General features: G+C 37.0%; 1 protein-coding gene across 2 annotated transcripts; it reads left to right on the forward strand.

Moving 5' to 3' along the window:
• Nucleotides 1–436: 436 nt before the first annotated feature.
• Nucleotides 437–13,891, forward strand: OHP (one helix protein). 2 transcript variants are annotated; one of them, XM_089798588.1, is made up of 4 exons: nt 437–632; nt 717–801; nt 893–1,015; nt 1,877–2,371. In XM_089798588.1, the coding sequence occupies exons 1-4, from the start codon at nt 556–558 to the stop codon at nt 1,907–1,909; spliced, it is 318 nt and encodes a 105-aa protein (XP_089654714.1). In that variant the 5' UTR covers nt 437–555; the 3' UTR covers nt 1,910–2,371. The 2 variants fall into 2 exon arrangements, with proteins under 2 accessions (XP_089654714.1, XP_089654713.1); XM_089798587.1 differs by lacking the exon at nt 1,877–2,371 and adding an exon at nt 13,633–13,891 and having other exon boundaries at nt 440–632.
• Nucleotides 13,892–14,119: the final 228 nt, after the last annotated feature.

Raw genomic sequence — 14,119 nt, forward strand, 5'->3', positions numbered from 1 at the left:
AATTTCAAAATGCAATTTGCTCGCTTCCAAACCAATCTGAAAATTAAAAACCTAAAATTATTTTCATCACAAAAGTTTTGTTTTAATCTATAACTTAATCTAGGGCCCGTATGGTCGCAGGCATAGGAATGGAGAATATGCATGTAATATTGGGAATAGGAATGGCTATAAGCTCATTTTAGAGGCAAAATGAGAATACGTATTCCTATTCCCTATTCCAAGTGACGAACCAAACAGAAAATGGAAAACGTATTCCAACTTTTCCATTCCTATTCCAGCGACCAAACAGGCCCCTAATGTATTAGAATGGCCTCGAGGGCCTAAAATTTCATATATTGACATGAGGCAGGGGACGGTCTACGTGCACGCCAGGCTCTCTGGAATGAATCTACGTCTTACACGTTCGGAAATTTGAGCCCCTAGAGTCTACGCCATTTGTGGAACATATTAGAAAGGGGTTATGCCATGACGGCGAGTGACATGGCAATATAAATAACAGGAGACACCGGTGGATAAGGGGTAGAGCGACCTCGAAGGCATTCATCTGCTACGACCATGGCCACGATTACACCTATCAACACAACCAAACTCAGTTTCCCTTCCTCTTCATTTCTCCATTCTAAATTGCGCAGGTACTGCAGATTTCCCCTCATTCATAATTCCTACTAAATTTAAACGATTCGTACTCCATGCCTTTCTAAATTTCGATAATGCAGGATACCCAACGGAAACAGGACTTCCTTTCAGCTTATTACCAGTGGAACCTCCTATAAAATCCGTGCAGCAAAGCTCCCAGCTGGAGTAAGTAAAATAGAAAGTACCACTTGAGGAATTTTGCAAGATACAAAAATATTATGTGTCGGTAATGTCTTTACTGTAATTTATAATGCAGGTAGATGCGCCTAAAGAGGAGCCAAGGCTTTCTGCTCCCTTTTTGGGGTTTACAAGTACGGCCGAAATCTGGAATTCCAGAGCATGCATGATAGGTCTCATAGGAACATTCATTGTGGAGCTGGTAAGACCTAAATTTTTATGTGTTATTAAGAAAGAATAATCTATGTGTGATGGATTTTTTTGACGAATTATAATTGTAATCAATTAATTCATTTACTGCCATAATTCTGCAAAACATTCTCACCATAAGCCCAATTCCAACTTTTAAATGCTTTCAGGTTCTAGTCCTTGCAAACTCAATGTTTTGTAATAGTCGGGGCAATTGGTAGGGTTCTTCTCTTCCCTTTTGCCTGTTTGTTTTCTTCTATCACCATGTTTTCAATAAAATCAGCCAAAAAAATGCCAAGGTATTATAAGACGACACGGATTAGAAACAAATTCAACGATTTCCCTTCCGAAATTACCATTATTTCTTAGTTTTTAATGGAAAAGTAAGCTCTTTCTTATGCTTCATAAATATTTTTAGTTTTTGAACATTTCCCTGCGTAGAATCATCAAAGTATTGCCCGAGGTCCTGAAGTAGGTCAGAGGAAAAAAGAAAGACACCATATGAATGTCCAGTAATGACCAAATAAGTCAATGGTGTTAGTTTTTGTAGCGTGGAGCTGTTCCATCTGCCCTAATTGAATGATATTTGTTTTCCTAAGAATACTTTGGTTAACAAATATGTCATGTGCCCTTTTCAAATAATTAAAAATAATAATCTTTGCTAAGGCAAGCAGGCCCAAAAAGGTGAAGTTTCGGCAAAAAGAGCTAATCTTTGGAAACCAATGGACTAATAAATGAAATTTATTATTAAAATATGTTTTATTAACCCCTCTTGGATGTGAGTTAGGGTTATGCCATTTTTTAAGGGATTTGGAGGCATTTTGAGCTCATTCTAGAATTTGATTTTTGCTCATTGCTTTGTTGTTTTTCAAAGGCTGCCAAACCTGTGGAAAAGGAGAGCAAATGACGGGAGTTTGCAGGTTTCCAGGAAGGCTAAGGATGAGAGTTTAAAGTCATTCCATGTGCAACCTCATGTGGAGTTTACCCTTGTGCTGAACAGTGCAAATTTGTGGGTTTTCGGGTGTGTTTTTTATAAGAGTTTGGTGTTTCCGGTTGAGTATTTCTTATTAGTTTGGGTTGCTACTGTATTTCAGACATTTAGATGTTAAAATAGAGCTGAATATATGTATTTGGTTGTGGTTATACTTTTGTGATAGAGTATTAGTGTTTTTGTGGTGTTTTCGAGCTATTTTGTGTTATTTTCGGGAGCTCGATGAGCATTGTTTTTGTCCTCTGTTTGGGAACTGTTGTGTAAATGCTATACAGATTTGAAAATATCATTTTGTAGGATGTTATGCTGGTGAAATTTCTTTAAAAATGTCCACTTTCAGATTTATTAATAATATGTGAAGCTATGAAATTTTTGGCATTATTTCGAGCATACCCGATTTGGGTTTTATTGAGAAATTGGTGGATCTTTGAAATATTGGTTGTTTGATTTTAAAAACCTGAGTAGAGGCTTTAAATATCATATAAAATTAGAAAGGGGACATTTCAAAATATTTGTTTAATTGGTAATTGCCGACAACCAATTTGGTTTTGGTTGTTGAATAACCTTTTATCTCAGCCATTGATTGAGATTAATCTCGGCTGTTGATTTCCTAGTGAGTGTAGTACAAAAAGGGGGCTAGGGGTTAGGGCATTTGAGATGCACCAAGTTGTGAAGAAATCATTTGCAGTGAAAGCAAATGAATTTGCAGTGATAGCAAATAGTCTTGCATTGGGAGCAAGGGTGCAGTGGTAACGCTGGGATTTCAGTGGGGAATATCAGTGAGAGATATTAGGAGTTTGTCAGAGTTTTGCTAGTAAGAGGTAAGGAATTCTTCTGTAACTCTTATATTGTTGAAGATATATATATATTTTCCATCTGCATAACTGGTTTCCCTTAGGGGTTTTTTCAAGGACAAGTTTATTTGCAAATATTGTGTCATCGTGTTCAAATTTCTTTACGAATTTATTTTTGTGAAGCTGCAATTGTGTTGTTATTTAATATTTGACTATGAATTAGTTTTTTATAGTTAAATAATCTTTCAAGATAGGAGATTCATAATCAGTGATTTCAATAGTTAATTTTCACATGGTATCAAAGCTATGTTGAGGGTAGAGTTTCCCTAGGAAAGAATTTGAGGGTTTATAAAACCTAGTTTGATCACTTTGAAATTATTATTCTTTTATCCCTTGAGATGGCTTCAACTGATTTGAGAGATTAGGACAGATTGGATGGTGCCTCGAATTTTGATGTCTGGAAGGCCAAAATTTGTTTACTATTGGAAGAGAATGGTATGCAGGATTATGTTAGCAGTGTTGTAGCTATACCTACAGATGCAACACAACTTACAACATACAAGAAGGATGATGCCAAGGCGAGGAGGATAATCCTTGATGGTGTCAAGGATCATATTGTTCCACATATCTCAGAGTTATATAGGTGAAGAAAATGTGGGATGACATTATGAATCTGTATCAGAATGCTACTGCTAATATGAAGATCTATCTTAGAGATAAGTTGAAGAATACCCAAATGAATAAGGGAGAAGATGTGATAAATTACCTCACCAGGCTTAGACTTGTCAAGGATGAGTTAGCAACTGTTGGAGATAGCCCTAGTGATGATAAGCTAGTAAGAATAGCCCTAAATGGGTTTACTAAGTAGTGGGGTTGTCTTTGTTCAAGTTGTTAGTGGACGAGACACCTTATTGAGTTGGGATCAACTATGGAGTATCACCCGGAGGAGTTTAGACTAAGTCTTGTCAATGGGGCCAATAAGACTCCGCAAAGTGAGGTGGAACAAGAAAACGTTGCCCTAGTGGGAAAAGGGAAATTCAAGAAGGGATCTAGCAAAGGATGTAATTACCAAGTCAGAAGAAGGACATGTCAAAGATCAAGTGTTTTGGTTGTCAAGAATATGGTCACTATGTCAGTGATTGCCTAGAAAGGAAGAAGAATGAGAAGGGAAAGAAGTAGGTGGTAGCTTCAACAATGGTCAAAGATCTCTCTAGCAGAATGGAAGATGAGTTTGTACTCATAGCTTGCATGGTAACTCAACCTCACAATGTGTTTGGTATATAGATAGTGGGGCATCATTTCATATGACAGGAGTAAGAGAGTACTTCTCCAATTATAAGGAGGAGAACACCAGTATCCAAATCTCCATAGGAAAATTTTCCAAACTCAACCCAATTGGGAAAGGAACTGTTCAGTTTCAAAGGGAGAATGGAAAGATAATTCCACTTCATGATGTGTTGCATATGCTAGGCTTAGGTATGAATTTTGATTTTTGTGTTTGTTCTTCAAGATAAAGGGTATAATGTACTCTTTAAGGGGGGACATGTGTTGATTAAGCACTTAAGCGAGAACATGTGTTGATCAAGCACAAGGATTGGAAATCACCCACAACCATTGGAGTTAGGACTAGTTGCCTTTCTCTGTTGCAGTTTGATATTCCTAAGGCACTCAAGAGCAACAATAGTCCTAGATGTCTTTGAGAGCTTCGACATAGGAGGATGCGCCATATTCATCATGGAGCACTTAAATTGCTTTGTGAGATAGTTATAGGTGTTCTAGAGGTGAATACAAAGAATGATGATGTATGTAAGGGATGTGTGTTGGGGAAGTTTGTGAATGCATCTTTTCCAAGGAGTGACACTAGATTTGAAGGTGTTCTTCATCTAGTACATTTAGATGTTTGTGGACCAATGTCAATGGAATCTCTTAGAGGATATGATTACTATGTTACTTTTATTGATGATTTCTCCAGGAAGACTTGGATATACTTCTTGAAGACCAAGGACAACGTTTTCAGTCGATTCCAAGAGTTCAAGGTTCTTGTGAGCTCAATAGGAAGGAAGATAAAGGTTTTTCGGTCAGACAATGGAGGTGAGTACAAAGGAAATGAATTCCAGGAGTTTTGTATCAGCGAAGGAATCAAGAGAGTGGACTGTTTCTTACAATCCACAACATAATGGAGTTGTTGAGAGGAAGAAATGTTCTATATCGAAGGCAACAAGAGCTACGCTACATGATAAAGACATGCACTGCTACTTATGGGCAAAAGCGTGTAGTACAACAATGTACATTCAAATAGGATTCTACACAAGGTACTAGGGAGGATGACACCAGAGGAACCTTTCACAGGTAAGAAGCTTGATGTTAGTCATTTCAAAATATTTGGTAGTTTGGCATATTGTCATATTCTAGGTGATACATGTACCAAGTTAGATCATATTGTGGAGAGGGGGTACTTTGTTGGGTACAGTGAAATCTCAAAGACATATAGGGTTTTTATCCTAGGGACTAGAAGAATTATAGTTAGACATGATGCCAAGTTCATGGAGGACAAGGCATTTAGGAGATCCAGAGATTTGCCAACAAATGATTGGAGTGAGCAACCAATAAAAGCTCCAAGGATACTTCATCAAGTCCAAGTACAGTTACTATTATGAGCATAGGTTTAGGTGCAGAGATTCACAAAATATGGAGCAACCGGTGCAAGAGGATGTGCATCAAGAAGACATAGAGGTTGATATTCCATCCTCTATAGGTAGCAATGGGAATCGTCAGGTTCAAGAGACACAAAGAGGTACTTAGGAGGTTGTGGGAGCTCCTAGGAAAAGTATGAGACAAAGGAGACAACCATCTAAGTTCAATGATTATGTGGCATTAGTTAGTCAATTGGTAGATAACGAACCTTCCAGCTATTAGGAGGTTGCACAACATCATGTATGGCGAGATACTATGGTTGAGGAATATACTTCAATAATGTAGAATGATGTGTGGGAGATAGTGCCTAGATCAATAGATAGGGCAGTTGTTGGATCATGTTGGATTTACAAGATAAAGCACAGTGCAGATGGTAGCATCAAGAAATACAAGGCAAGGTTCATGGCAAAGGGGTTCTCTCAGAAGGAGGGAATAGACTATGAGGAGGCATTTTCTCCTGTGGCCAAGTATTCTTCAATTAGAGCTATGATCTCATTTGCAACACAGATGGAATGGCACATCCATCAAATGGATGTTAAGACAACATTCCTTAATGATGAATTGAAGGAGGAGGTATACATAGAGCAATCAAAAGGCTTTGTAGCACACAACAAAGAGACCCACACGTACATATTAAGGAAAGCATTGTATGAACTCAAGCAGACTCCCTGAGCGTGGTATGAGCGCATCGATACATATTTGCAGAGAATGGGCTTTGTGAAGAGTGAGGTAGATGCTAACCTCTACTACTTGGTGGTTGGGGGTGAGGTTCTCATTCTTGTACTATATGTGGATGACTTGTTTCTTATAGCTTCACTAGGGCTCATAGAGGATTGCAGGAGGGACCTTGCAGAAGAGTTTGAGATGAAGGATTTGGGACTTATGCACTACTTTCTAGTGCATGGAAGTGTGGCATACAAATGGTGAGATTTTCCTTGATCAAGGGAAATATTGCATTGAAATCTTGAAGAGGTTCAAAACGGAGTATTGCAAAGCCATGTCTACACCTGTGATCACGAATTGGAGGAAGGTAGATACTTCAAAGGAAAAAGATGTAGATCACACCTTATAAAAATAGTTGATTGTTTGCTTATGTATTTGGTCAACACTAGGCCATCCATAGATTTTGCAGTAAACTCTCTTAGTCAGTTCATGGTTGAGCCAAAGAGAGTGCATTGGACTGCGACTAGCATGTGTTGCGTTATTTGCGTGGTATAGTTGAGTATGGGAGTAGATATGTTCGAAGTGAAGGTATTAGGTTGATGCGCTGTAGTGACGTAGATTGGGTAGGCAGTACAATGGACAAAAGGAGCACTTCAGAGTGTTGTTTCAGTTTGGGATCAAGATTGTCACTTGGTTCAATACGAAGCAGAAGTCTGTGGCTTTGAGTTCAGCAGATGTAGAATACATAGCAGCTAGCATGGTGACATGTGAAGCTATATGGCTTAGGAAGTTACTAGTAGCCTTGTTTGGTCAGAGAGTCGAGACTACCTTAATACACTATGACAGTCAAAGTTGTATCAAGTTGTTTGAGAATCTAATGTTTCATGATAGGTCTAGACATATAGACATCAAATATCACTTCATCAAAGATTGTGTACAAAGAGGGATTGTTCAGCTACAGTACATATCTATAGAGGAGCAGGTAGCAAACATTTTGACAAAGGCAAAGTTGATCTTCTTTAGAGATAAGTTGGGTGTTATGTACATCAGCTTCCTTGCTAAGAGGGAGTGTTAGCTTTTGTAGCCTGGAACTGTTCTATCTGCCCTAATTGAATGATATTTGTTTTCTCAAGAATACTTTGATTAACAAATATTTGTTTAATTAGTAGTTGCTGACAATCAATTCTGTTTTGGTTGTTGAGTAGCCTCTTATCTCAGCCGTTGATTTTTCAGCGAGGGTAGTATAAAAGCAGGGCTAGGGCGCATTTGGGAAGCACCAAACTGTGAAGAAATCATTTGCAGTGAAAGCAAATTTATTTATAGTGAGAGCAAATATTCTTGCATGGGGAAAAAGGGCGCAGTGGTAGCATTGGGATAGCAGTAGGGAATATCAGCGGGAGATATTAGGAGTTTGTTGGAGTTCTGCCAGTCAGAGGCAAGGAATTCTTTTGTAACTCTTATATTGCTTAGAATCAATATAGTTTCCATTGGCATGGGGCTTTTTCTAGGGACAATTTTGTCCAAAAATATTGTGTCATCGTGTTCAAATTTCTTTCTGCATAATTTTTACAGATGGGGCTCTGAAAAAATGTTTACCTCCAAATAAACAAATGGAATGTTCAAGACAACTTCATGGACCATTAATGAGAAAGATAAAGAGTTGTGTTCCGCAGTATTTCTAGGACAGGAATATCAGAATGTGTCTTAGGGACGACCTATTCTGGGAGGCCATTTTTTTGGGAATTACAGTATTCAAATTATATATAGTTTAGGAAAATTCAGAGTTTTGCAAGTTTATCTCTGCATGACATCAAGAATCAAGTTTCAAAATTTCCTGCCAAATGTGACTAATGTATAGCCATAATAAAAACAAAAATCTCATTGTTTTCATTTTGGCTAAATTCAAGTTGATCTTTGTAATTGCAAGTTGAAAATGGGCAAGTCAGTTAGTTGAAGGGGCATTTTAGGGTTCATTAGACTGCCCTGCATGCTTTTTTTCCTTTTTAAAAATAAATCCCAACATTTTTTATGGGCATGAAAGGCAGGGAGCATTTGGACACCCTTTGGACAGTCGAGGGATGTCACCGATGTCCTCAGCCATCTCTGATACGGCTAGATGTACACAGGATGACTCATCAGGAGGCATTTCAGGCACGCATCCCCAAAATTTGTGCTCTAGTGACACTACAGGGAACAACTACACACTGTTTAGCAGAGGAGGGATGCATCTACAAATGGTCCTGGAAAATATAGAATTGTTCACTGTCAATTATGTAAGAACAGGGAAAGATAAGTAAAATATCCCAGCTCATTGTGACTATTCACCAATAGAATTAAAGAGTGCCCTGTGAGAAAGCCAAGGACTGTCATTATTAGGATGGCTTGTATTAAAGAGACCTAGTGATGCTCTCCTTGTGCATCACATTTTCCTTTACCTGACATGCAAACTTGGAGGAGATGTAGCTTGTATGATGAATCTATTGGGAGTACCTCAATTTTTATGCACCCAATATGTACAGGCTCTACCAGTTACCTCTATACACTGATGATCGGCTCAATGAATGTTGGTGAATCTTGTAGCCATACAATATGTCTCTGTACTGTTCTAGATGTATCTACTGTCTATGTAATAATTTGGTTGGCATTTCACACCACTTGAATCAAGTTGAGGTAGATGTGAGAAATGGTCTAAAGAATTGGCCTAGATGGTCCTTGAAGAGCCTGGGATTAAAGAGATATGATCTCTTGAAGAGTGCCATACATCTCTGATTAGGATGATGAATAAATGGAGACAAGTTATCTTGAGCATCACTGAAGAGGCTATTGTACCTCCCTTGCATATTATAGTAGATAGAACTCTTTTAGCTACAGCTGCATTTGAAATGACATTCTATTTTCCTTGGAAAAGAAAGTATTTGTATGCAATTTCTAAATAATTAAGGTACAACTTTTGCAGTCCAAGAAATGAAAATAGAAATTCAGATCCAAAGTAGCAATGCAAAATCAAATACCATCCATAAAGATTTCCAGGCCACTAGAGGAATATAACAGAGAATTTCCTCGACTTAGAATGGGCTCTTAACAAACCAATCATGAACTAATAACAGTGTGACTAGATAACAAAGAGTCAAGCAACATATCCAGATCTAGCAGATCATATAGATATAGGTTAACTATTTTAGTAGTTGGCATAATTATACAATTTTTTTTTTTTTGGTAAGGAAATCTTTACTTCAAGATCCTTAGACTTTCACCTGGCCTCTTTTCATTTACCTTATCAGGGAACTCTATGTTGGGTCATCTTAGCATTCCGCTGGAATGAAACCTCCATGGGCTTTGCAACAACCAAGTAACCTCAAAAAGGGGTCAGAGGCACTTGATCACCAGTCAAATTTTCAACATACAACTAGAAATTGAATGAACTTGACAAAATAAGCTCATCACTTCATCTTTTCAGAATCCACTCCCTGGAGTGCTTTTTGCAATTTGCAACACTGACTTACGAAGAGAGATCTTGAAACCAATCTTTTGCTGGATACACTTTGTCTTTCAAGCTTCTGAAAGCTTATTATTTCCCCAGGTAATTGTCATGTAATTGTATAATTACTTGGTTTCCTGTATCCATCTTGTGCATAGAACTGCTTGTGGCTTGCCTTATGTCAGTAATACCTATACATGTAGAAGTGAGCAGTTTTATATACTTTATCCCAAAGATTGATCTCATTATCATATAGTCACGCCTGAGAAACCCCTAGCTAGGACCTGTTGTAATGGTTGCGAGCATTTTAATTGTGTTTTAGTTTACCTTGTAGGAAACCACAACTTTTCTAGAAAATATTAACGAAAGTGCCTTATACACAGACTGCTACAAATGAAGATCTCTGGGAACTCTTGACGACTGATATCAAGATTAAAGAATAAAATGCGTTAATATTTACTTAGCAGGCTAGTTAATGTTAGACATAAAATAAGAACATCAAGGAGGTTTGCTATAATATTTTTATTTTACTAAAATATGAGCTAATAATATCTCAAGATCTGCAAAGGATTTGTAATGTCCACATCCAGGATAAATGCAATACTTATTATATTTTTCTGATTTTATGAGACAAATCAAAACTACAAGTACACACAGCGACAACAAGTTTCAAATCCATATTTTGCTGATTTCATCAAACAAGAAACATTAAGAGGATAATGTTCTGTTCCGCCAATATAAAATCCATAAGGCGTTGTTCTATTTTAATTGTTGTTGCAATGCTGATCAGAAAGTACAAAAATGATGAACATCAACAAAATAATTTATCACTTCACTGCCGTACGGCCTGGGAAAGAGTCACAGACAACTTGCTAGAAGACCCGTTTGCTTGTGGAAACTGCTGCAAATAATATTTAATGATTTTTTTGAAACCCTAGATGATATAGCTGCTGGCTGACGATTTATTGCTGGCTGGTGAAGTCTGATTTGCCCTCAAAGCTGTTGCAAAATTTCCAAAATATGCAGTTAAAAATTAGATTTGTCCTGGAAAATTTGGCAACATATCGAACTACTGCTATATTCCTATTTTGTTGATGAATGATGACTAAAATTATGTGCAAAGCAGCTGGTATAATTGACCTAATACTCAAAATGTCTTATTTTCTCCCTCCCAATGTGGAGCTCAGATAGGCTTGACTGAAACAACTCAGATCCAGCTCTGTATGGTGTTATAAAATTAACCAATTTTTTGGAGATCACTGAATTAATCCTTAAATATGCTTGAACAATGCACTGATGATATTTGTTTGCAAAAACTATTGTAGCAACTTTGTCACAAGCTGTAAATATCTCAAAATTTTCCACAAATCAGCGTAATTTTGAGTCCTAGATGGAATTACCAAAGGCTGGAAGCAAGGGTTGTTGTCCTTGATACTAAATGTGAAATTCAAGAGTGTTTCATTCATATATGCCCTAGATTGAACAATCTAATGTAATATAGACACATGCTTATTTTTATGCTTGAGCACGCAGTTTGGAAAAGGGGGCCGTTCTAAGTAAAAACACCTATCCTCCAGAGAAGCTGAACAACCATGCTGGTGAAAAAGATCAAGATCAAATCCATATTTATGTGGAAGGACCTCAAACTGGCAATGCAATAACTGCATAAGGATAAATCTTATCTCAACAGACATTGAATAACCTAAAACTAATGCATTACATAATCAAGCCTATAGGTATATACCATTTATTGACATGGATAACTAAATATTTAATATAGATTAGTTTGATATAGTTTTTATTTGATGTAGTAATGACACACGTAGGGAATGCCTCTGATTTTAGTTGGTGTTTGCTAAGCCTATTTAGGGTAAGCCCATAGTCATCTAGAGATGTGCGGCAGGGTATGTGTATTGGCCCAAGGATGCCTCGTCAAAACGTGATGCCCAAACAGACGATTAAGGACATGCCTATGCTAGATTGATACAGGTAAGTGGTAGATATAGGGAAAGGTATTGTGACAGGGTCTTCGCCCATGAACTAGAGTTTTGTGATGACTTTTATGTGTAGCCATGAATAGACTAGTCGGTAGGCAGTTAAGAATTATACATCCATGCAGTGTAATATATATCTCCCTCAAATTTACATAACAAACTTCAAACACTCATACAATATTCATATCACAAGAGAAATATGTAGAACAATTCTATATTAACCCATAGTCTAAAATTACATCAACAATCTTTGCCATGAGGCCTGACAGCTAGAAGTGGACCTCAATTTTGCATGACAATAAACCCTAGATACAAACTAGTGGATGGTTCTGCAAATATGATATTATGATTTGATTTTCTATACAACACTTTCTATGATTTTCTAGACTCTTGTTCTTCTTGTTGTCTTAATCAACTACTTGTCTTATATGTAAAATGCCAACATTTATATAGAGAAGGATGACGTACTATCTTTGTGCTAATAAAAAATGTTGGACATTTCCCTAGGCACACAAGATAATGATCACAGGTCCAATGTTAAATGAATTCTCTTGTAACTTTATATTGTAACTGGACATCTTGTTATGATAGTGTAAATGACCCTTCTGATGAGAGTGGCAAGATGCAAACTATGAAGTTCCTTGTAGATTTAACCTCAAATGTCACTGGGACCGATTATCTCATTGTTAACATTATTAATTGCCATAAAATTCAAATGTATGGCACACAACTCAAATAGGCTTCATTAAGGCGTTCTTACAAGTCACACTGGTTTAAACCTCAGTTAAAAGTAAAACTTGAACAAAGATGTGGACTTGTAAAGGACACACTTATGATGCTCTGATATCAATGTGAAGGCATTCTGATGAATTTGCAGTAGCATGCATTCAATTACTGCCTGCTGGATTCTGTACTCTGACTGCAGCAAGAAATGTTGATGAAGCAAGAATAAAATGAGTCTGGCAACTAAGAAAACCTGAGAAGTACAAGCAAGAACCTAAGCTTGATGTGAATTCGCTCGTACACCTAGGATACTCCTATATGATTATGAGTTTTAACTACAAATAAATAACACCCCGAGGAGGTATAGTAAGCATTCTTTTTCATAAATCTTCATTAGAGAGAGATTATTCTCCTCACAACTCTTTCTGAATTCTATATCTATCCTTTTTTGATGTAGTGCTTTCCTGATCTGAAATATATATTTAAAAAAATTCTTCTAACAATCTGAAGCCAGATTGCTATGCAATTAATGATCTTTTTGGAAATATTGGACACAAATCCTATTTTTTTCTCGACTGAATAAAATCACCCCCCTCACCCTAAGACCATAGGCGAAATTTCCTGGTCATATATTAAACTAAGCCAGTTGCTTTTCTGACAAGGCTTACTGATTAATATAAGATTGTGCAAGATGCTGTATACTTATGCTGTCTTTTGTAAATGTCAGCAAGAAGGAATACTGTTGCATATCTTTGGTGGTTGCAAAGTTATAGCTTTCCCAAACAGTGAACCCAAGCAGAACAGGTCAGAGATTTTATGCCCCCCTTACATAGGAAAGAATCAAGAGAACCACACATCTGTTGCAATCTCTTATCTGGAAAAGGCATTGGAGAGCAGTCTTCCTAGAAGAGGACTCTCCTTTTTAGTAAGGACAATTTGAACAATGTAGGAAAGAGTTAACATGCCATATTTAGATTTTTTGGGCATAGCTGCAGACATTTTTATTATACTCTGTGCCCCCTTTCAAAATTATGCTTCCATTCTGAGCCATATCCCTCCTGTCTAGGTCAGTATGATATTTTTATGAACACAAAATGCACTTTTTTCAAAAAAGGAAGGCAGATGTTCTGTAGTTTTCTTTATGTCTTTGTTGTTTGTGTCATTTGTGTTGTCAATTTTCCTAATTAAAATGAGGATGCACATCTATCCTTGAAACTTCATTTGTATTTTGCAATCCTTTTAATATAGTAGTATCATTGTGTATTATTAATAAGTTGTAATTGTGTAATACAGATAATGCGGAAGGGAATACTACAACTAATTGGTATTGAGATTGGGAAAGGCCTTGATCTTCCTTTATGATCATTTGAGCATGACGATCTAGCAAATTATTTTACTCCTTTTATGGCATTTACATTGAGCTCTAGTGTACTACATACATCATTTTTAATTGGCCAGAATGTCCCATCCGCATCTGTTTACTAAAAGATAAAATGTACTACATGTAAAAAATTAGATGGCAATGCAGCTACTTGAATGATTTCTTGTTCCAGTCTTCTGCTCAATCTATGGATTACAAGTTTGGTATTCAATATTTTTCCATATGATCCAATTTTCAGACCGGAAAGATAAAGTACCATATCAAATTTGAGGCAAATAAAGAAAAATGAAATTGAATAAGGATGTTAGAATACCAAATGTTGAATGCCTCGGATCAGCTGATCTCTCTAGCTTTTGAGAAAGCAAGCCAGCTACAACTTTCGTCGGAACGACAACTTTT

This window comes from Cupressus sempervirens, chromosome 8 (genome assembly GCF_028749045.1).
Source record: "Cupressus sempervirens isolate cs-2001-9-10 chromosome 8, ASM2874904v1, whole genome shotgun sequence".
Classification (NCBI taxonomy): domain Eukaryota; kingdom Viridiplantae; phylum Streptophyta; class Pinopsida; order Cupressales; family Cupressaceae; genus Cupressus; species Cupressus sempervirens.